Source organism: Diabrotica virgifera, chromosome 10, assembly GCF_917563875.1.
Source record: "Diabrotica virgifera virgifera chromosome 10, PGI_DIABVI_V3a".
NCBI lineage: Eukaryota > Metazoa > Arthropoda > Insecta > Coleoptera > Chrysomelidae > Diabrotica > Diabrotica virgifera.
In genome coordinates, this window is record NC_065452.1 from 111,243,388 (window position 1) to 111,265,093 (window position 21,706).

The 21,706-nt window shown below is 33.7% G+C and overlaps 1 protein-coding gene across 6 annotated transcripts in view; it reads left to right on the top strand.

The window, feature by feature from the left end:
• The window catches only part of LOC114341580 (protein unc-79 homolog), a 435,831-nt gene that overhangs the window by 61,980 nt on the left and 352,145 nt on the right, over window positions 1-21,706 (top strand). For all 6 annotated transcript variants that reach the window (XM_050663368.1, XM_050663363.1, XM_050663367.1 and 3 more), the window contains exons 2-3: window positions 1,466-1,585; window positions 16,468-16,629. In XM_050663368.1, coding sequence (XP_050519325.1) covers window positions 1,510-1,585; window positions 16,468-16,629 — 238 coding nt within the window. In that variant the 5' untranslated portion in view covers window positions 1,466-1,509. The remainder of the gene's footprint in view (window positions 1-1,465; window positions 1,586-16,467; window positions 16,630-21,706) is intronic.

Genomic DNA, 21,706 nt, shown 5'->3' on the forward strand with positions numbered 1-21,706 from the left:
ACAGATTCGTTAAAAAATTGAAAAAATCTAACACATTCGTTAAAGAAAAGTGTGGGGCGCGTCTTTATCGAATAAACGGTTTGAGGATAAATACTTTTTTACTTTTCGAGCCCCACGCTTTTCTTTAACGAATCTGTTAGATTTTTTCAATTTTTTAACGAATGTGTGAGATTTTTGGATATTTAATCTATCTAACAGCTTTTTTCGAACAATCCTTCGAGTTTGAATTTTTTTTTATTTTTTTGTTTTTTAGTTGATTTTTTTATAATATCTTTAATTTTAGTCACTAGTAACGTAGTAACTAAAAAAAACGTTTCTTAAAATTTTTTTTCATATTTTTTTGAAGTCATTATCAAAATAAAATGAAATTTACGAAATTTTGAAAAATTCTGATTTTTTTAAATTACATACTTATATTTTTTTTTCAAAAATATGCAATACATTTTTTTCAAAAATATGCATTTTAAACCGGTCAAACTGTTTGAAGTCATTACTTTTGCTAAAATAAAGAAAGGCTTTTAGAGATTACTTTTAATTTTTGTGGAAATGGCATACGTTTTATTTTTCACTTTTTCCTAAAAGATTCGAACGGTACTCTTATTTTCATCATAACTTACTTAATTTTGATGCTATTAACTTCTTTTGTAGCTCATTTGATATGTATTCCTGAGTACTTTGATAAAAGTGTTTAGTAAGTATATTTTATAAAATATACTTACTTAATAGTTATTTAAACTTGAATACTTAGATTTGAGTACTCGCCGAAAAAAATGCATTCAATTGCCTATAACTCACTTTGAATTGATATTTAAAAGTTTTTCAAATAAGGAAATGTCATGGTCACTTTTTTGTAAAATCTTACAGTTTTGATCAAAGTTAAAATATTTGATCTTTAATAACTCAAAAAGTATTGATTTATTTTAAAACATTAAATAACAGATTTTGCTTAGAATTTTTCCCTTTATCGATTTATGGAGTTATTTTTAATAAAATAATTTTCACCCTCGAGAAGAGGGTGCAACCCCAGGGTAAAAGTGCAAGTTGGCACCATGTCACTTTTGTTTCTTGAGGTATCCTCCAACTACTCTTCAAGTTTCATGAAAATCGATGCAGATTCGACGAAATCGGGGGTGAAAACCTTCAGTGACTGCACTATGTATAAAAAATAATCGTAAAATTATTATTTATGAACATTTAAATGCAATCCACCATATTAACACGTTGGCTGCCATTAGACACAACTGTTGTGACACATCGTAGTTGTCTCGTTAGTACAGCCGTGTGGCACACCGTAGTGGTCTCGTTAGTATAGCCGCGTGAGCCTCATGGCCTGAGGGACCGATTGTTTACATATTATAGCAGTCTACGTGTTAAACGTCTTACTTTATTGATAAAGAATACTTGTAGTAGTTGGATCTAGGTCGGTGTCAATATGTTCCCAATGATAATTTTTTATAACATTCAGTTACAGCCAAAATTCGCAGCCTTTATGACTACCAACTGCGGCTCATGCAAGGGGTCATGCCCGCTCCATCTGGGGTTGACATAGCAAACACAATCAAATATTTCTCGCAAACTCTCCTAAGTATTACACTCAACATTGTAAGTATGGGCCACTCTCACCAAATTGTACAATATGGATACTATTTCATGTTTGACGTTGATCTGTACATACTTCTCAAAATGTAGATTAAGAATTGTCAATGGTAATATACTTTTAACCTAACTTAAAATAAACATCATATCGAGGGTTCAAAGACAGTACCTCGTAAGTAACAAATAGCTAATTTTACAAGAGGAACAAAAACTGTTTAAGAGTTGATAAAATGTAGTTATTTTTGAAATCTTTTAAATTTATTGTATTTTAAACTTCCTGATTTTGTAAGTAAAATAAAAAAAGTGTGAAGCAAAATTTAAAAAAAATAAGTCACTTACGAAGTAATGTCTGTTTTTGTCTGTCGCATACGAGGTAATGTTCATTTCTTTAATTTGTATTTATTTAATAATAAATAGATAAATACATACTTACCTAAATAAAAACTACATAAAACAGAAAAGGTAAAAAAGCAAATTAATATTAGTTTATTCTTTTGTTAAAACCTAAAAAACAAGGTAACAAAATCCTAAAATTATGGCAATGAGGAACAAATCATGCACTAGTACTAATATTATGAACATTAATTAAGATTAAGACTTATACGGCAACAAATCATAAAAGAACAACAGTCTTTAGGAATAACTGATTTGATTATTAGTAGGTGGTCATACCTTGTTTTTGAAATTGCTGGTCTATTTTAAAACAATGGGGGTAATTTAATAATAGAAAAACCAACATTTTTTTGGTCTAGTTGGGATTTCTTCAAAGGAATCTTCAAATTTGATTTTAAACAACAGTTTTCCATTAGTATATTTTAAAACACGAATATCTGTAACTGTATTACCACTAACTAATTTACTAGGTCTAATAGAGTTGTATTTCATAAGATTTTTGTCGCCAAAATTTTGGAAAAAGTGTAATAAAAATTTACTACTGTAAATAGATTTTTATGCCAAGCTTCCTTTGTTAACCTGAAATAATCACTAGGAAGATAAATTTCCCTATTTTTTAGGACTGTCTCAATAGAGCTGTGCACTGAATCACACTCCATTTGCGTGTGACCTTTTTTTAAAAATTTTTGGTCAATAATGACATTGTATTTTTCAGATAATAAAAGCAAAGTATTAGACATTACACTGTTCCGGTTTTGGGCAGTACACCCATCAGAATAGATAGTTATGGGAAGTTTGTGTGATGAGTTCAGAAAATGTTCTTCCAAATAATGTTTCAGAAAAGATGCGTAGGTGGAAGCCTGACCATCTGCCTCTGTCTCGTTGTACCAATAGCAACTAGCTTGGCTACTAGCCAAATTATAGATAGTATAATTATGGCAGCAAAGTTTAGTTTTATAGTAGAGTGCACTGGACGGTAATTGAGGAGATAGTTTCAATGACTGAACATCCATCGTAATAACAAAAAGTTTTCCTTCAATAGCCTCCTTTTTGTCACGTTCTTTCTTACTTCTAGCTCGATCTTTTCTAATTATGTGGTCATTATATTCTTTTTCAGATAAATTTCCATTTTTAAATTTAAAACAACTGTCACACTGGTCTTGGCGTGGATGAAAAATAGACAACTTCATTGTGTCCATAGTTCTTAAACAAGTGTGAGTTAATGGTGTCTTTCCATTTTCTGTACAACATTTGCAGTAAGCCCTATACAAATCTGAAACAGACTGAAACACTTGCTCCAGATAAAGTCTATCGATGTCTTTGCGACAGTAATGGGATGGCAGTTTGTTGAGATTGTCCAGAAAACTACTTAAAAATGCTTGATCTTCTTTAAATATATTTACTCGTGGCTTCCGCGTACTAACTTTGTTTTGAAATGATTCATTCATTCCATTTTGGTTTTCCATCACCCAAGATCTTACAGACCACTCTCCTAAAGCTAACGTTCCAAAGTACATAGATTTACATACAGGAATATTTTCATTATTAACTTTCAGGCTATACTGAAATGTTACATTACGGCGAGACTCATGGTCTAAGTTTTTTGGCCTTGTTTTTTGGTTACAGCAACGGTGTTGGACACAAAAATTTTGCGCTGATCCCAAGACATTTTCTCCCAAAACATTTTAAATAACTTGTTATGGTCTTCCTCCGACATAAGAAAAAATTTTGGTGTAGATTTATTATTATGTTTGCACTTGCATCTTGTTTTCATCTTTCTTTCGGTTCTATTTTTATCATGAAATGTATTTCGCTGACACACAAACACTCCTTTAGATAGCCAAATTATGTTGTATTTAACAGAATAAATACAGTTGATTATAATAAAATCTCCATTTTACCTTTAAACTTCAAATAAGGGCGATCAAAACAAAACACTCAAACATGCCCACTGACGTACTGTACAAACTGCACCATACGAGGTTCTGGTTTTAAAATATTTTTACGGCGCATTTACGAGTTAACGTTCCCTTCCAGTTTTCTACCTAAGGCCTGAAATATTTGGTTTTTATAACTGCCAATAGATGGATCTGTATGTCCTAAACTAGATTAAACACAAAACCGATTTTAATAAAAATGTCACTTACGAGGTACTGTCATTGAACCCTCGATATGCACTAAAATTTAAAACACATGACCTTATTCTGTAGAAAATGGAGCACTTATAACTGGATAGATACCGTAAACTATTATTGAAGTAATTTTCGTAAATGTAATAAAAAAATATATCAGATGTCCTTCGTTGTAATGTTTTACAACTTGTCAAAGTGAACACCATGAGCAGGTTTAGCAAATATTGAGACGAATATATCATTAAGACGATTAAAGAAGTAATACCAATCAATTTGGAACCAAAATAAAATTTTTGTTTTGAACAGTTTTATTCATGAAATTATCTTACCGAATTACACTCGACCTCTTAAAATTACCGATTTGTATATTGTCCCAGAAGAAAATGCAAACAGCACAATGCAATGTACAAAGCAATAAATAGAACCATTAAACAAAAAATAAAAATTGCAGAAGAAAAATGGATAACAGAACAATGTGAAGAGATCGAAAACTTATATAGAAAACATGATGACTTCCATCTTCATAAGAAACTCAAGGAATTCACAGGCACGACATGCTCACAAGGACCAAATAATTTAATCAACGCAGAAGGCAAACTGATTTCAAGCCCTGAAGAACAAATAAACATGTGGGAAGACTATATAAACTCTTCTATGACATCAGAGAACCTCCTACATTAAATAAAGAAAACGACGAAGGTCCTCCAATACTGAAGTCCGAACTGGAATATGCTCTACGTCAACTAAAAAACAACAAATCTGTAGGAAAAGATGAAATACCAGCTGAGCTATTGAAGTTAATCAACGAGGAAAACTTAGACCTCCTTCTTGGACTATTTAATAATGTTTACAATAAAGGGGCAATCCCTAGAACATGGCTTGAATCCGTCTTCATACCACTGCCTAAAAAGAAGAACGCCAAAATATGCCAGGACTTCCGCCTTATAAGTCTATTAAATTAAATAACATTCTGAAGCTTTTCTTGCGAATCATACAGATCAGAATATATATAAAAAATGTGACGAGGTCACCGGTCAAGAACAATTTGGCTTCAGAAAAGGTATGGGGACACGAGAAGCAATATTCTGTCTTCAAACTCTGGCACAAAGATGCAAAGATCAGCAAGCAGACCTTTTTGTCTGTTTTATAGATTTTGAGAAAGCGTTCGATAGGTTGAAGCACAAGACCTTAATAGAAAATTGAACGACATCGGAGTCGACAAAAGAGATTCTAAAATTATAGAGGCTATTTATTGGAATCAGACAGCAATCATAAAGACCAATGGTAACACGTCAAGGCCAATTGAAATACAACGAGGTGTTAGACAGGGTTGTGTGCTATCACCCATACTGTTTAACGTTTACTCTGAGGTAATATTTACGAACGCTTTATCGCACTCTTTAGAAGGAATCAGGATAAACGGTCAAAGAGTAAATAACATCCGCTATGCAGATGACACGGTATTATGACTGATTCGGACCATAGTCTACAGATACTGTTGGATAGGGTTACTGAGAGTTGTGAAAAAATGGGGATGAAGACTGCGAAAACCAAAGATATGAAAATATCAAGGAACAAAAATGTACCTCTTCCAATATATGTGAAACACCAACAGCTTGAATACGTAAGCCAATACAAATATCTTGATTGCTGGTTCAACAATCAACTTGATTATAAACAAGAAGTAAGGGCGAGAATAGAGATAGCCGGACAGGGGTTTATCAAAATGAAAAGCTTTTTTTGTAACAGTAGCATTAGTATCAGCCTTAGATGTCGTTTTCTGCATTACTATGTGTGGTCAATACTTTTGTATGGAACGGAGGCCTGGACACTCAACACAACACTGATGAACAAGTTAGAAGCCTTTGAACTCTGACTTTATAGAAGAATCTTGAAAATACCTTGGACAACCCACACCACCAACCAAGATGTTCTGAGGAGAATAGGTACAGATAGGGAACTGCTAAAAATCATTAAAGTCAGAAAAGTTAGCTACCTGGGATACATAATGAGAAACGAAAAGTACCGCCTCGTGCAACTGATCATCCAGGGTAAGATTGAAGGCAAACGAGGTCCCGGTAGGCTCCAGATTTCATGGCTTAGAAATATCAGAGACTGGACCGACCTTGATTCAACATCTTTGTTTAGAGCCGCATTGGACAGAGACAGATTTGCCAGTGTAGTCGCTAACCTCCACTAAAGGAGAAAGCACCACAAGAAGAAGATATTTTCCCCGTGACAATTTGACATAGTTTCCCTCCCCTTCGGCTCCGGAAATTACAACTGCCAGAGTGTCACTCGGGATACAAATCGGTAATTTTATAGCTCTTATGTAATAATTATAAGTGATAGTTTTTTCATTAGGGCTATCTCGTCAAAACAATTGGCGTGCTGTGGATTCATAGACATAGATGAGGCATTGTGCATGCAACTGAAAAGGCCTTCTATAAATCAAACGGAGTCAATACATGCTAACTCTGAAGAGTATAATTATCTATCTACTATAATCATAGTAATAGGTTTTTCTCAAATAGGAGTCTTATCATCTCTACTGTGCTCATTAATAATTGGCGATCTCTGATAGAACATTAAAAGAGAATAATTTCGTGCTCTGCGCTAGGACTTAGGGCTAGGAGGAAGAGTATTCTAGTTATAGTGATTAGAGATAAGCATGCCAGTATTATTGTTGATCACATACAAAGCGCCTTAATCTTGGATAAAATGCATCCAAAAGTGCATAAACATGTCAAAAAAGCCTATTAAGGGCCATATTTTGTTACTCGGGGATACCACTACGCCATCAGAACCGACCTCCGGAGCAACTGGTACCCAGGGTCACTGCTAAGGCTCGTCGTCTGAAGGCTAAGGGTTATCGGCACTAAACTGATGCAAACAAATTACCTGGAGGTTTTTGAAGTCGCTGAACACAAATACGCCATCAGAATCGACTACTGGAGCACCTGGTGCCCAGTGTCACTGTTAAGGCTCATCTTCTGGAGTTTCGGGGGTTGCTGATCACATGCAAAGCGCCTTAGTCTTGGATAAAATGCATCCAAAAGTGCATAAACATGTCAAAATAAGCCTATTAAGGGCCAGATTTTGTTACTCGGGGATTTTTGGGGTCGCTGAATACCACTACGCCATCAGAACCGACCTCCGGAGCAACTGGTACCCAGGGTCACTGCTAAGGCTCGTCTTCTGGAGGCTCAAGGATTATCGGAACTAAATTGATGCAAACAGATTACCTGGAGGTTTTTGGAGTCGCTGAATACGAATACGCCATCAGAATCGACTACCGGAACACCTGGTGCCCAGTGTCACTGTTAAGGCTCATTTTCTGAAGTTTCGGGGGTTTTCGGCATTAAATTGATGCAAATAGATTACTCGGGCAGTTTTTGGGGCTGCTGAAGACAAATACGCCAACAGAACCGACACCCGGAGCACCTGGTGTCTAGGGTCACGTCATCTTCTGGAGTTTCAAAAGATTTCGGCACCAAATTTATGCAAACAGATTTACATGAGGGGTTTTTGGGGTAACTGAACATGAATACGCCATCAGAACTGACTCCCGGAGCACCTGGTGCCCACGGTCATTGCTAAAGCACGTCATCTTCTGGACTTTCAAAGGTTTTCGCCCTTGAATGCATTCAAATAGATTACTATGCGGTATGTGGGTTCGTTGAAAACGAATACTCCATCAGAAACGACCCCCGGATCACCTAGTGCCAAAGGTCACTGCTAAGGCATATTATCTTCAGGAGTTTGGAAGTTTTGTGGGCACCAAGTGTACCGGGGGTCGGTTCTGAGCGTAATCTTGTTAAGCAACCCCAGAAAACCCCGAGTAATCTGTTTGCATCAATTTAGTGCCGATAAACTTCGAAACGTTAGTTGACGTGCCTCGCAGTGAACCTGCGCACCAGGTGCTCCGGTGGTCGGTTCTGATGGCGTATTCGTCTTCAGCAAACCCAAAACCCCCGAGTAACAAAATCTGGCCCTTAATTTACGTATTTTGATATGTTTATGCACTTTTGGATGCATTTTATGCACTTTCAAATGCAGCTATGCATTTCAACCCATTTTTCTATAGTAGACTTTTTTCCTGACATCATCCTCAACACAATCCAAAAAGTTGCAAGTCTCTAGGTGCTGTATTTAAAAATCGATTTATTTTGTGCTAAATGTCCTGGTCTAGATCTCGGTTGGTCAAAAATTGTTTCATTTTACAGATGCGTTTCTTCTGGCCTGTTCGATTCTACATTTTCTTGTTCTGAGTTTAGGGTCTCATGTATCCAGCATCTTAGATATTTAAACTTTTCAACTTTTTCAATTAGTTTGTCATTTTGTTATCATTTTCAACTATTTGTTTCGTTTGTTTTTGTTTCTTATCGATACAGCCAAAACTGTACATATCATATCTTTTAATTATATTCTTCTTCTTCTTCCTCTTTATAAGCAATTCTGCTTGTTCATTGGCGGATTGATACCTCTATGGAAGGTTGTCACTCCATCTTTTGCGCGGTCGGCCGATACTTCTTCTACCGATTGGTGATTTATCTCGTGCTATTTTGACCACACGTGTCTCCCCCATTCTGGTTATGTGGTTGTTTCATTCTTTCTTTCTATTTAGTGTCCATTCGTTTATACACTGTACGTTACATTGTCTTCTAATATCTTCGCTCCTCTTTCGATCTCTCAGTGTATTTCCTGTAATTCTTCTCAGTACTCTCATCTCTGCCGTGTCCAGTAGTATTTGTGTTGTGGCTGTATCGGGTCTTGTTTCTGATGCATATGTCATTATTAGGGAGCGAATTTATATGCGATCAATTTTGAGGAAATATGCGCATATATATGCAGTAAAAAATTACGAAATATGCGCAAGATATGCACAAAAATTCAAAAAATGCGCATTTCGAGAAACCACAAATTTTCGTTCTATTCTTTTCTAGTTGGTTCTTTTATAGGGGGGGCGGCAATCTTATTTATTATCTTTCAAATAAAATCATTATTTTTTAAATACGCAATTTATTCTCATTTTTTACAAAAACTGATACCAATAGTTACTATTTAAAATAAAACAACAATATCCACTATATATATCTTCGATTATAATTCACTAAAATGTGTTTTTCCAATTTTTTTACGAGGAAACATTTTCTTTGATGAGATAAAATATTTTTATAACTTAAAAAACTCCTTTCAACATCACCAGAAGTAATTGGGGCGTATTTAAAATAAGATTTATTTCAACTCCGTTAGAAAATCGTAAAACTATGGTTAAAGGTGTTAATTCTCTTAACAATAGGGGATTTAAAAGAATCACCAGAATTATAGGTACCTACTAAATATAATAAAAGTAAATAAAATTCGGATTTCCCGGTAAACCATCCTTCATCATTTTAACATCCTACAATCATTTTATAACGGCGCACTATAAGTACTTTGTGTAAAGATCGGGTATTTTCTAAGAAAAAATGAAAAGGCAGAAAATGAGCCGTCTCTCTTCAGGTATTTAGTTTTCGAATTAATAGAACAAGCCTGTGCGGGGAAGTATTTTGTGACGAATTAAAAAATTAAATTTTTTTGGACTTAAATGTTTTTAAATAGGCACAAAATATGCATGTTTTTTAAAAATATGCAAAATTTAGTAAAGTTCTCAAATATGCGAAATATGCATGCAATATGCATTGAGCATAAAATCCGCTCCCTAGTCATTATTGGTCTTACACTGGCATAATTATATTCTGCTATTTATATTTGAACGAAGGATCCTGAGAGGAATATTCGGTGGCATCTGTGAAAATGGTATTTGGAGGAGCAGGTACAACTACGAGGTATACCACAGATATAAGCATATATTTGGTGGTAAAGACTTAAGTGGTATCTATCTTGGTGGTATCTTTTATAAGAATAGGAAGACTAAGATGGGCAGGACATCTAGCAAGATCACAGCATAACAACCCTCCTAGAAGAATCCTTATGTCACAACCTGTGGGAAGTAGAAATAGGGGTAGGGCAAAACTTAGATGGAAGGATGGTGTAGATGAGGATGGGAGAAAAATAGGCGCAGCAAACTGGTAACGGTTGGCAATGGATAGGACTGACTGGCGTAATAGACTCGGGAAGGTCGAGGCTCTTTCACAGGGCTGTAGCACCATTGATGATGATGATATTCTGCTATTTATTTGGAATCCATAAAAATATTATAAATTGAATTCAAAGAAGTGAAAAATAATATAGGTATATCTGGGGGTAATGATTAATATAAAAAAGGAAGAAGGAGGAGTAGGTGGGAAAAAAATTCAAGAATACAAATAGAAAATTCTATACTAAAATCTAAATTTGTATAAAGAAGGTCGAAAAAACAATTTTGAGAACAACTATTCTGTAAAGGGCTAAAACCTGAGTTATGAATAAGACATCTGAAGATACAGTCAAAAGATGGGATCAGAAAATATTATGCAGAATATACAGTGGACGCAAAGAGAGGAATGATGAGAGAGAAGGACTAATAACGAACTGCACGACATTTTCAAAGAATCTGTAATAAGTAAAATTTAAAGGGTGAAGTAAAATTTTTTAAATTAAATAAAACACGAAAACTACAATGATTGGGACGATTAAATAATGTACTTTAAACAGAAGAAAAATGAGGAGATAATGGTAATTCCAAAGAGAATAATAGGTTTTCTTAGAAGCCTAGGTCTTTTGGACCAAACATTGATGTAGTATATACGCAAAAGGTCATTCAAGTTACATTTTGGAAATCTCTACTATCTTATAATACCAAATTTAAAATAATAAATGAAACACTCATATTTTAGCAGCTATAATATACCAAAGAAAAGAGTCTACCTCGATATTTGGCAGTAGTTATTAGATCTTAAGGAAATGCCGAAACAGGTCGATTTTTATTTTTATATTTCAATTTTTTGGTATATATTGCATACTAGTGACGTCATCCATCAGAGAGTGATGACGTAATCGATGATCTTTTTAAATAGGAATAGGGGTCCTGTGGTAGCTCATTTGAAAGGGTGTTCAATTCTCTATTCAGTAATATAAACATAAATATTATTATTTATACAAGATGACCAAAAAAATATTTTTTTAATTAAATTATTAATTGACGCAAAAAGAAAATTGTATGTAATTTATTTAACTCGGGATACGGTCGCTGACCAGCGAATAGAACACACGTGTTTAGCTCGTATCTTAACTCGATTCTCGGGCAGATATAGCAATAAAACAATTGTGTTATACAAAAGTGCAGTGTAACTATAAACCAATATATGTAGGTACATAAATAAACAACCTAATTAGTTAACTAATTATACAGTGAAAAAATCGGAAAAAAGTAATTCCAACGATAAGGAATTAAATTCTTGTGTAAAGTGATAAAAACTTGTGTGATATCGAATATAAACAAAGCAGGTTTTGCAGTAGGTGGAAACAAAACAATATTGTGAATGGTGTATTTCTACAGGAAAATAAAGCATATTAATAAACAGAATCAGCTGTAAGTAGAAAACTTTATTATAATATAATTAATTTTATTATAAACAGATAACCAGGGCCGGATTTTGATTTTGATTTTACCTAGGAATAAAAGTGCTGGAAAATTAGTAACGGCTAGCGCGGGTGCGGGTGGGAATTTGAACTGTGAGTAGAGTTCTCCACGAAACTTCACCCGTGACGCATTGACTAATAACTCTAGCACGAAAAATAACTAGGAATTAAGAACAATGAGTTCAGATAGCGAATTAGATGATGAAATGAAAAGGAGAAGGGAAGAGGAGGAACATCCCAGCAAAAAATCAAAAATAACAGCTAGAACATCACAAAAAACAGATGAAGATAACATAAGTGGAATGGAACAAATGATGAAAATGATGAGGGAATTAGCAATGGATATAAAAGACATAAAAAAAGAACAATATAGATCTGGAGACGAAATCACACAACTAAAGAATGAAATTAAAGAACTGAAAGATCAACAAAGCGGCTACAAAGATGAAATAAAAAAGCTGCGAGAAACAAACGAAAAAGCTATAAATCAAATAGGTCAATTAGAAAAAGAAATTAGTATAGCAAATGAAAAAATAGAGAAATTGGAAAGAGAAAGAAAGAGAAAAAATGTAATAATACAAGGAATAAAAATTGATACAAATGATCAGAAAGTTTTACGAGGGGCTATGGAGAATTTTATGGAAAAAGAGCTACAAGTTTCAGTAGATGTAAATGGAGCAAGGAAAATAGGAGAAAATACTGTCATAGTGGAACTCAACAGCGTGAAAAACAAAATAGAAGTAATGAAAAATAAAAGTAAATTAAAAACCAAAAAGGACGAAAGAATCTATATTAATGATGATATGTCAAAAGAAGAAAGAATTATTCAGAAAGAAATTAGAAGCAAGGCTATGGTAGAGAGGCATAATGGAAAAAATGTAAAAATAGGATACCAGAAGCTAATCATTAATGGTGAAATATGGACATGGAATAACAGCCAACAACAACTCATAAAAGAGAAAAATATACAACCAAAAAACTAGCAATACAACGAAAGCAGACTGAAATAACGGAGACGACATGGCAAAGTACAGGTACACGAAATAGACAAAATGTACAGATTATTAATGAAAAGCAGCCCATAAAAGAACATATATTAGTAGGAACATGGAATGTAAGAGGAACATACGAAGAAGGAAAACTGAAACACCTAGTAGATGAATGTAAAAAATATAAATTCGAAATAGTAGCACTACAAGAAACGAAACAACTAGGCCAAAACTCAATGGAAATAAATGACTATTTATTTTTCAATAGCGGAGGCGAAAATAGAATGTTAGGCACAGGATTTGTAGTAAACAAAAAGCTGAAAGATCTAATCGTTGACTTTAAACCAATTTCAGAGAGAATATGCATACTAAGAATAAGAGGAAAATACCAAAAAATAACATTTATAAACATACATGCACCGACTGAAGAGAAAAACATAGAGATAAAGGAAGACTTCTACAGTCAAATAGATACAGTATTCGAAAATATTCCCAAATACGATATAAAAATAGTACTAGGTGATGCTAATGCCAAAATAGGAAAAGAAGAAATATACACACCCACCATAGGAAAATATAGTCTGCATGAAACAACGAATGAAAATGGTCACCTCTTAATAGATTTTGCAAAAGAAAAAAACATGATCGTTATGAGCACGTACTTTCAACACAAAAGAATATATCAAGGAACATGGAGATCACCAGATGGAAAAACCATAAATCAAATAGATCATGTGCTCATCGAAAAAGACATGGAAAAATGTATAAAGAACATAAGAACATATAGAGGACCGGATGCAGACACAGATCACTTTATAGTCGGAATACAACTTAAACAGGTTATACCAGTTCTTAGAAATCAACAGAAAAAAAGGTACAAAGTAACTAAACCTATTAGACTACTGTCAGAAGAAGAACAAAGTAAATATGAAAGACTAGTCACTAGAGAACTGGAAAATATTGCAAAAAATGAAAACATCGAACAAAAATGGACGCAAATAAAAGTATGTATGACCAAAGCAGCGCAAGTCAGTAATAGAAATATAAAAGATGGATTCAAAGAATGGTTTGATGAAGAATGTAAAATAGAACTGGATGAAAGAAATAAGTTAAGACTCAAAATGATGCAAGTGAAAACACCAGAGATGGAGATACAATACAACGAACAAAGAAAACGAACTAAAAGAATCATAAGAGCAAAGAAAAGAAAGTACAGCGAAGATAAATTGAAATGCATAGAAGAAAACTATAAAAATGGAGAAGTCAGGAACTTATATCAAGGAGTAAAAAATGAGAAAAAGGGGTTCCAAAGAAAACCTGTACACTACAAAAGCAAAAATGGAAGGAATTTAGTAAGCGACGAAGAAATACTGAGCAGATGGAGAGAATACTTCGAAGAGCTTCTAAATGAAATTCCCACAACAGAATATGCAGAAGAAGAAGAAGAAGGACCGAATGAAAATATTGATCAAGAAGAAATACAGGAAAGACCGCCTAATGAAAAAGAAATAAAAGAAATAATAGAAAAACTAAAGAAAAACAAGAGCCCAGGTAAGGATGAAATAACAGCTGAAATGTTTAAATATGGAGGACCAGTACTAATTAAGCATTTGGAAAAGCTGATAAAAGAAATTTGGGAACAAGAACACATACCAAAAGAATGGACTGAAGCCACACTGTGTCCAATTCACAAAAAAGGCGACAAAAGTTTATGCCATAATTACAGGGGAGTAGCCCTACTAAACGTTGCATATAAAATACTTGCAGTACATATAAAAGACAAGATAACACAAAAGATAGATAATGACATAGGAGAATATCAATGTGGATTCAGAAGAGGACGCAGCACGGTGGATCAAATTTTCCTGCTGCGTGAGATACAAGCGGAAAGCTACGAATACGGAAAATCTACAATGGCCCTATTCATTGACTTTAAACAAGCTTTTGACAGAGTTAAACGAAAAGAAATATACAAAGCACTATGTGAAATTGGAATTAGTAAAAAATTAATAAAGATGGTAAAAGTTACACTCAGAGAAACAGAGAACAGGGTTAAAATAAATGGAAAGGAAACAGATAAGTTTAGGGTCGGTGAAGGGGTACGACAAGGAGACCCACTGTCATCACTGTTGTTTAGTATCCTTCTTGAAATAGTCATCAGAGAAGCCGAAATTAACAGGACAGGACTTGTATACCAACGAAAACACCAATGCTTGGCATTCGCTGATGACATAGTAATGATAGCCAGAAGCAAACAAGAATTAAAAGAAATACTAAAAAGACTAGAGGCGATAGGAAGAAAGAAAGGGATATACATAAACGAAGAAAAGACTAAATATATGGAATGGACAGAACGAGAATACACACAAGGACAATACCTGACAATAAACACAGAGGCAAAAATATATAAATTCGAGGAAGTAGAGAGATTCCAATATCTAGGAGCGACATTCACTAGGAGACCAAATATAAAAGAAGAAATCCAAGCGAGAATTATGGCTGGCAATCGTTGTATCTTTGCTCTAAACAACTTATTGAGAAATAAGAACATATCTAGAGGGGCTAAGATAAGAATATACAAGACAGTGATAAGACCTATAGTCTTGTATGCCAGTGAAACATGGACGATGAACAAATCCGAGCAAGTCATGCTTAAAGTATGGGAAAGAAAAGTCCTAAGAAAAATATTTGGCGGAAAGATATGGAATGGAATGTGGATAAGAAGACCAAATGTGGAATTGGAGAGGATGTATGGTGAACCAAACATAGTAGGGATCGTAAAATCACAAAGACTGAGATGGTTGGGACATATCCAAAGGATGCCAAACACGAGACTTCCCAAAAAAATACTAACGGGAGGAATAGGAGGAAAGAAGAAGAAAGGTAGACCGAAAACCAGATGGAAGAAAGATGTTGAAAAAGACATAGAAGAACTGAAAATCACAAATTGGAAAAATAAAGCAGCAAATAGGAGAGATTGGAAAGGAATAGTAAACCAAGCCATGGGCCTTCTAGGCCTGGAGAGCTAAACTATATATTATTTAACTCAAAATACATTGTACTGCTGTCAAGAAATAGAAAAAATATTTCACAAATAAAAATTTATTTTCGCTTAAATTAAATCACAAACAGCCTCCCACCTACCTCTTGACAGTTTGAACATTTAATTTAAGCGAAAAGCAATGTTTATTTGCCAAATAAACATTTTTTTTCTATTTACTGACAGCAATAGAATGTATTTTGAGTTAAATAAATTACATACATTCTTCTTTTTGCGTCAATTAATTTAATTTAAAAATTATTTTTTGGCCATCCTGTATAAATATTGATATTATTGTTTATATTACTGAAGAGAGAATTGAACACCCTTCCAAATGAGCTACCACACGGCCCCTATTCATATTAAAAAAATCATCGATTACGTCATCACGCCCAGATGGACGACGTCACTAGTATGAAATATATATCAAAAAATTTTAATTTAAAAATAAAAATCGACCTGTTTCGGCAATTCTTTAAAATCTAATAACTACTGCCAAATATCGAGGTGGACTCTTTTCTTTGGCCCACATAACTCAATCATAAATAAATATTAAATAAATAAATAAATAAATATTAAAGAAATGATCGTAATGCGAAGAGTATAATAAGTATAAGAAGCATGCTGTTCCTTTATACAATAAATAATAAAAAAATCAGGGAAAGTTTTGATGCCTTTCATGTAAATGAAAAAGTGTAATTTGGTGAGAGTGGCCCACTATATAACTATGAGACTAATTTAAAATTTTTAGCTGTCCTTAAAGATGTACCTAATTCTCCGTTTGATCTGCTTAAGAATCCAGAAATGGATGCTGTTAGAATGGGACTTTTTCCCAGCTTGGATTACAAAGGCCTTTACAATTCTCTTATTCCTTTAATAGAAGTTGCTCCACTTATCACTTATGGGATACTACGTAAGTACATGTTTATTATTAGTATTTTTTTAGATTACCGTTTACGAACTTTTTGTTTAGACATTTTAACTTCCTCATTTAAAATAAATAAACTATACGTGCAGTATACCAAAAGAATAAAACGAGAAATGCTCGAAAATTTTAAGGAGAAAGAAGAAAGGCAGACAAAATATACAGAAGAAAGAAGAAGAGATATGAAAACAGCCAAATACTAAAAATGGAAGATTTTCATCATGGTGAAACAAGAGGAGCATATAAATTCCTAAAACAACTCAATAGAGGGATATAAACCACGCGGGGTCCGGACAAATAATCCCCGGTCAAATAATCCCGGACAAAAAATCCCCACAAATCATCGCTGGACAAAAAATACCCAGACAAAAAAATCCCCGGACAAATAATCCCCGAACAAAAAATACCCTCAAAAATCCCGGACCATAATCCCCATAAATTTTTTTGGACAAAATATCCACACAAAAAATCCCAGACAAAAAATCCCCAAGAAATATTTGCTGGGGAATAGTTCTCTAAAAGTTTTTCCGAAATCTTACCAAATTTCGAATTCCAATTCCATGCCGAAAACTTCAAATTTTACATGACAAAAAATGTGAGTTTTTTTAAAAATCATGGATAAAGCTTCACGATACGATACAATATCGATACTTTTTAGGTATTGAGTATTGTATTGGTTATGCCAATGAAGTATCGTATCGAGTATCGATATCGGCAATACTTTTTTATAAACATATCTTATTGATATTGATTTCGATACGATATCGATACAAGACTCGATAAAATATCGACCACTTACTAATTCTGTATTGTTTAAAAACTACTTTTGAAAAGATAGGGAAATCCCCGGAGATTCGGAATAAGTCGCAAGTCAGTATTTGTTGAAAATTATTATTTTTGCGTCATCATCACTATATTCCACATGATATAAACAGTGTAACAGTCTCAAGAGTTTCAAGTTCAGGCACCACTCAATTGTAAAATATTATAACAGCTGATGCTTGGGTTGCAGATCACTTATACTTTTATGTAAATATGTAATTATTATTATTATTTCACAAAATATAATCAAACAACTGTAGCGTTTTATTTTTTTTCTCTCGATATCGATATTTTCAATAATATCGAGGCAAGCGTATCGACAATACAAGAGTATTGTATTGATTTCAGATAATAGTATCGTATCGACAATAATATTGCTAAGGTATGTATTGTATCGGTATCGTATTGGTTTTCGATACGATATCAATACAATATCGATATTTTTATCGAATATCGAGAAGCTCTAATCGTGGAAGATATGGGGAATGAGCTAATGCTGTGGAAATGTTGTAATTATTCGCTTAAATCTTTTGCTCAGTCTGTTTTGAATAAATATGTTCAAAACATTGCGTATTCTTTCTGTGCATCCATGGAAAACTTTTGCCCTATTATGAATGTTTAGCTTTGTTATGAAAACGCAGAACACAGGATTTTGACATAGCTTTTGAAAGCTTTTGAAGCACGTTTTTGAAATGTTGTTTGCATTGAACTGAAACTGATGACTAAATATTCTTAGGTATTACTAAAAATATTACTACCATACACCGAACAAATAGTTGGTGACTACCAGTGTGATTTCAGGCCTGGAAGATCGATTGTTGATCAAATATCTACTATTAGACAAATGCTTGAAAGGATTGGGAGTACAATCAGGACGTGTATCAGATCTATATAGATTCCAAACAGGCTTATGATTCAATTAATCGTCCAACACTATATGGAATGCAATTTTTACGTACGCCCAGCTCGACCAAAATGGCCAAGCTGGGTGTACCCAAGAAACTAACTGCGGTAACGCAAGTAACTACTTTGCACAAGTTAGAATAGTAGGCCAGGGTAATAAGACAAAAATATACCCTGTTCGTGACACTTCAGCAGCCAGGGTACTGAAGCGTTTTTTCGACAGGTAATACCTATAGGAACAAATTATAGCTATTTCCTGCGTAGAGTCTGGCGGCTATTTTTATTTATAAACAATTAACTGTCAAAAAATGGCATTTTGCCCTTTTTTTTCAAATCAACGAGAAACAGTGAAACTTATGATTTTTTAGTACAAATATCTTCGAGATTATAGAAAAGCTTTAAAATGACGTATTACAAAGTTTGATATACTCATTTATTGTTAATATAATTGCAAAAAAAGGTCGGAATTGCAAAAAAAATATTTTCTCAATAACTGTTGTAAAAATTAGTGTACAGCTTTGAAATTTTTGTCAAATGAGGCTTCTTTGGTGCTTAATATATTATAAAAATTTCAAAGCGATTCATGTAATTGTTTAAATTTTATTCAAATTGTTTATCCCAGAGACCATTTTTTTTTGCAATAACATAAGTCAGAAAAAAATGACCTTAGAACCATTCCACAGGTGTCAAATGAAAGAGCATGAGCTACATTTTCAACATGGTTTAAAAAAGTGAATAAAAAATGCATTTATTAGTAATAAATAATTATGCAAAGGTATGGTCAATTTTTCTTTATAAACTTTTTGAATAACTTTTTCCAAAAAATTAACTTTTTTACCCTGTTTTAAGGGCACAACTACCAAGTAATGTTATCTATATCATAATTGATAAAAAATTGTAATAAATATGTATAATTTCTTATATAACAAAATTTAAAGTTTATAAGAAAAGATTTACGATACTTTTGCATAATTATTTATTACTAATAAATGCATTTTTTATTCACTTTTTTTAAAATAAATTGAAAATATAGCTCATGCTGTGTCATTTGACACCACTGTGGAATGGTTCTAGCGTCATTTTCTTCTGACTTATGTTATTGCAAAAAAAATGCTCTCTGGGATAAACAATTTGAATAAAATTTAAACAATTGAATGAATCGCTTTGAAATTTTTGTCACATATTAAGCACCAAAGAACCCTTATTTGACAAAAATTTCAAAGTTGTACACTAATTTTTACAACAGTTATTGCGAAAATATTTTTTTTTTAATTCCGACCTTTTTTCGCAAGTAATAAATGAGTATATCAAACTTTGTAATATGTAATTTTAAAGCATTTTCTATAACCCTGAACCCTATTTTACCCTGGACTATAGGGGGACAAATATCAAACTCCTTGATGGACTGGGACAGGGAAATCCGTTGTCCCCATTGTTGTTTAACCTGGCCTTAGAATATGTCATGCGAAAAATTTATCCAAAAATCAAACCAGACATAGCTGCTCGGGGAGAGGCCAGATTGGAGAAGGTCTGTAGGACGGCCTAGAAAAAGGTGGGAAAATGCAGTCAGAGAAGATCTGGAAACTTTTTTCCAAAAATCAAACCAGACATAGCTGCTCGGGGAGAGGCCCGATGGCACGAGGTCTGAAGGACGGCCTAGAAAAATATGGAAATATGCTGTCAGAGAAGATCTGGAGATACAAACATGGAAGGCCACAGTAAACGCGGCAAAGACTCTCGAAGAGTTACAACGGCATTGATGATGATGATGACTAAATATTTTTGACGTTAAATTTACAAAAAGGAACACGTTACACGTTTTTTTTTTGCATTACAATCAAGATTATCGTTTTCAAGACCAGCAGTTATCATCACGAATACGTAATGTTTTGAACATATGTAGTTATTCAAATCAGAGTTAGCAAAAGATTTAAGCGAATAATTAGATGATTTCCACAGCCTTAGCCCATTTCCCATATAATTCTCCCCCACGATTTTTGAAGAAACTCACACTCTTTTGTCATGTAAAATTTGAAGTTTTCGACATGGAATTTGAACTCGAAATTTCGTAATCAAAATTACAATTCATGCTTAATCTTAATTACTATTCATTATTTTTGTGCCGGGAAGCGGTTTCATGGCGATTGCTATCTATAACTCTGATGCACTGAGGCTGAAAAACATTTGCGTCGATTGCATTTACGGGAAAACTTTTAGAGAACTATTCGGCAGCAAATATTTGTTGGGGATATTTTGTCCGGGATTTTTTGTGGGGATATTATGTCCAAAAAAATTTGTGGGGATTATTTGTCCGGGATTTTTGTCTGGGGATTTTTTGTCCGAGGAATATTTGTCCGGGGATTTTGGTCTGGGGATTTTTTGTCCAGGAATAATTTGTGGGGATATTTCGTCCGGGATTATTTGTCCGGGGATTATTTGTCCTAGCTTCAAAACCATTTCGAAAGTCTGATAACAGAGCAAATACAAAAGAAATACAGCCCATGCAGTAACGGATTTGGAGATAATATAAAAACAGTTTATGAAATCTATCTACCAGTTTATGGCCTCAAAATTGGAGGACATACACTGAGAGATAGATTTCTTAAACTAATAACAGACGTGTGAAATACAGAATGAATTCCAGCAGACTGGAAAAATGCAGTTATATACACAATCCACAAAAAGGGAGAAAACTCAGCTACAAAAACAACAGAGGCATATCCTTACCATGTGTAAGTCATATCCTTACTCGGTGTAAGATGTTTACGCGGATCATAAAGAAGAGATTGAGTTACTTCAAGACCAAGACCAAAGACCAGGCCGGATTCAAACCAGAGCAGTATACTATTGACCATCTATTCCACGTAAAACAAATATTAGGTAAAGCACCATATAGATATCTACCAAGTCTTTGTAGATTTTCGATAAGCCTATGGCAACAAAAACAGTGATTAATCGTTATTTAACCAACAAGTGTATTAATAAGGGCGATTAACAATTGAGATATTTTAACGCGTGAGCGGACGAGCGCGTTAATGTTCGAGATTGTTAATCGCCATTTTAATTCACGAGTTCGTTACAAAACTTTTCCGTCGACCGTACTTTTCAGAAATAAAGATATATCCATCTTTTGATTTTTCAAATACACATAATTTTAAACAATAAAGTAAATAATGACATACAATGACAAATAGTACTAACAGCGGCTACTTGATTTTAAATTTTTTAGTGGGAATATAAATAGGTATATGTTTGGTTGCCTACACCACAGGTCACTGCCAATCACAAAGCGTTTAATTAATTTATGCAAGCAATGTATGTTGTGTTGCCTATAATGAAA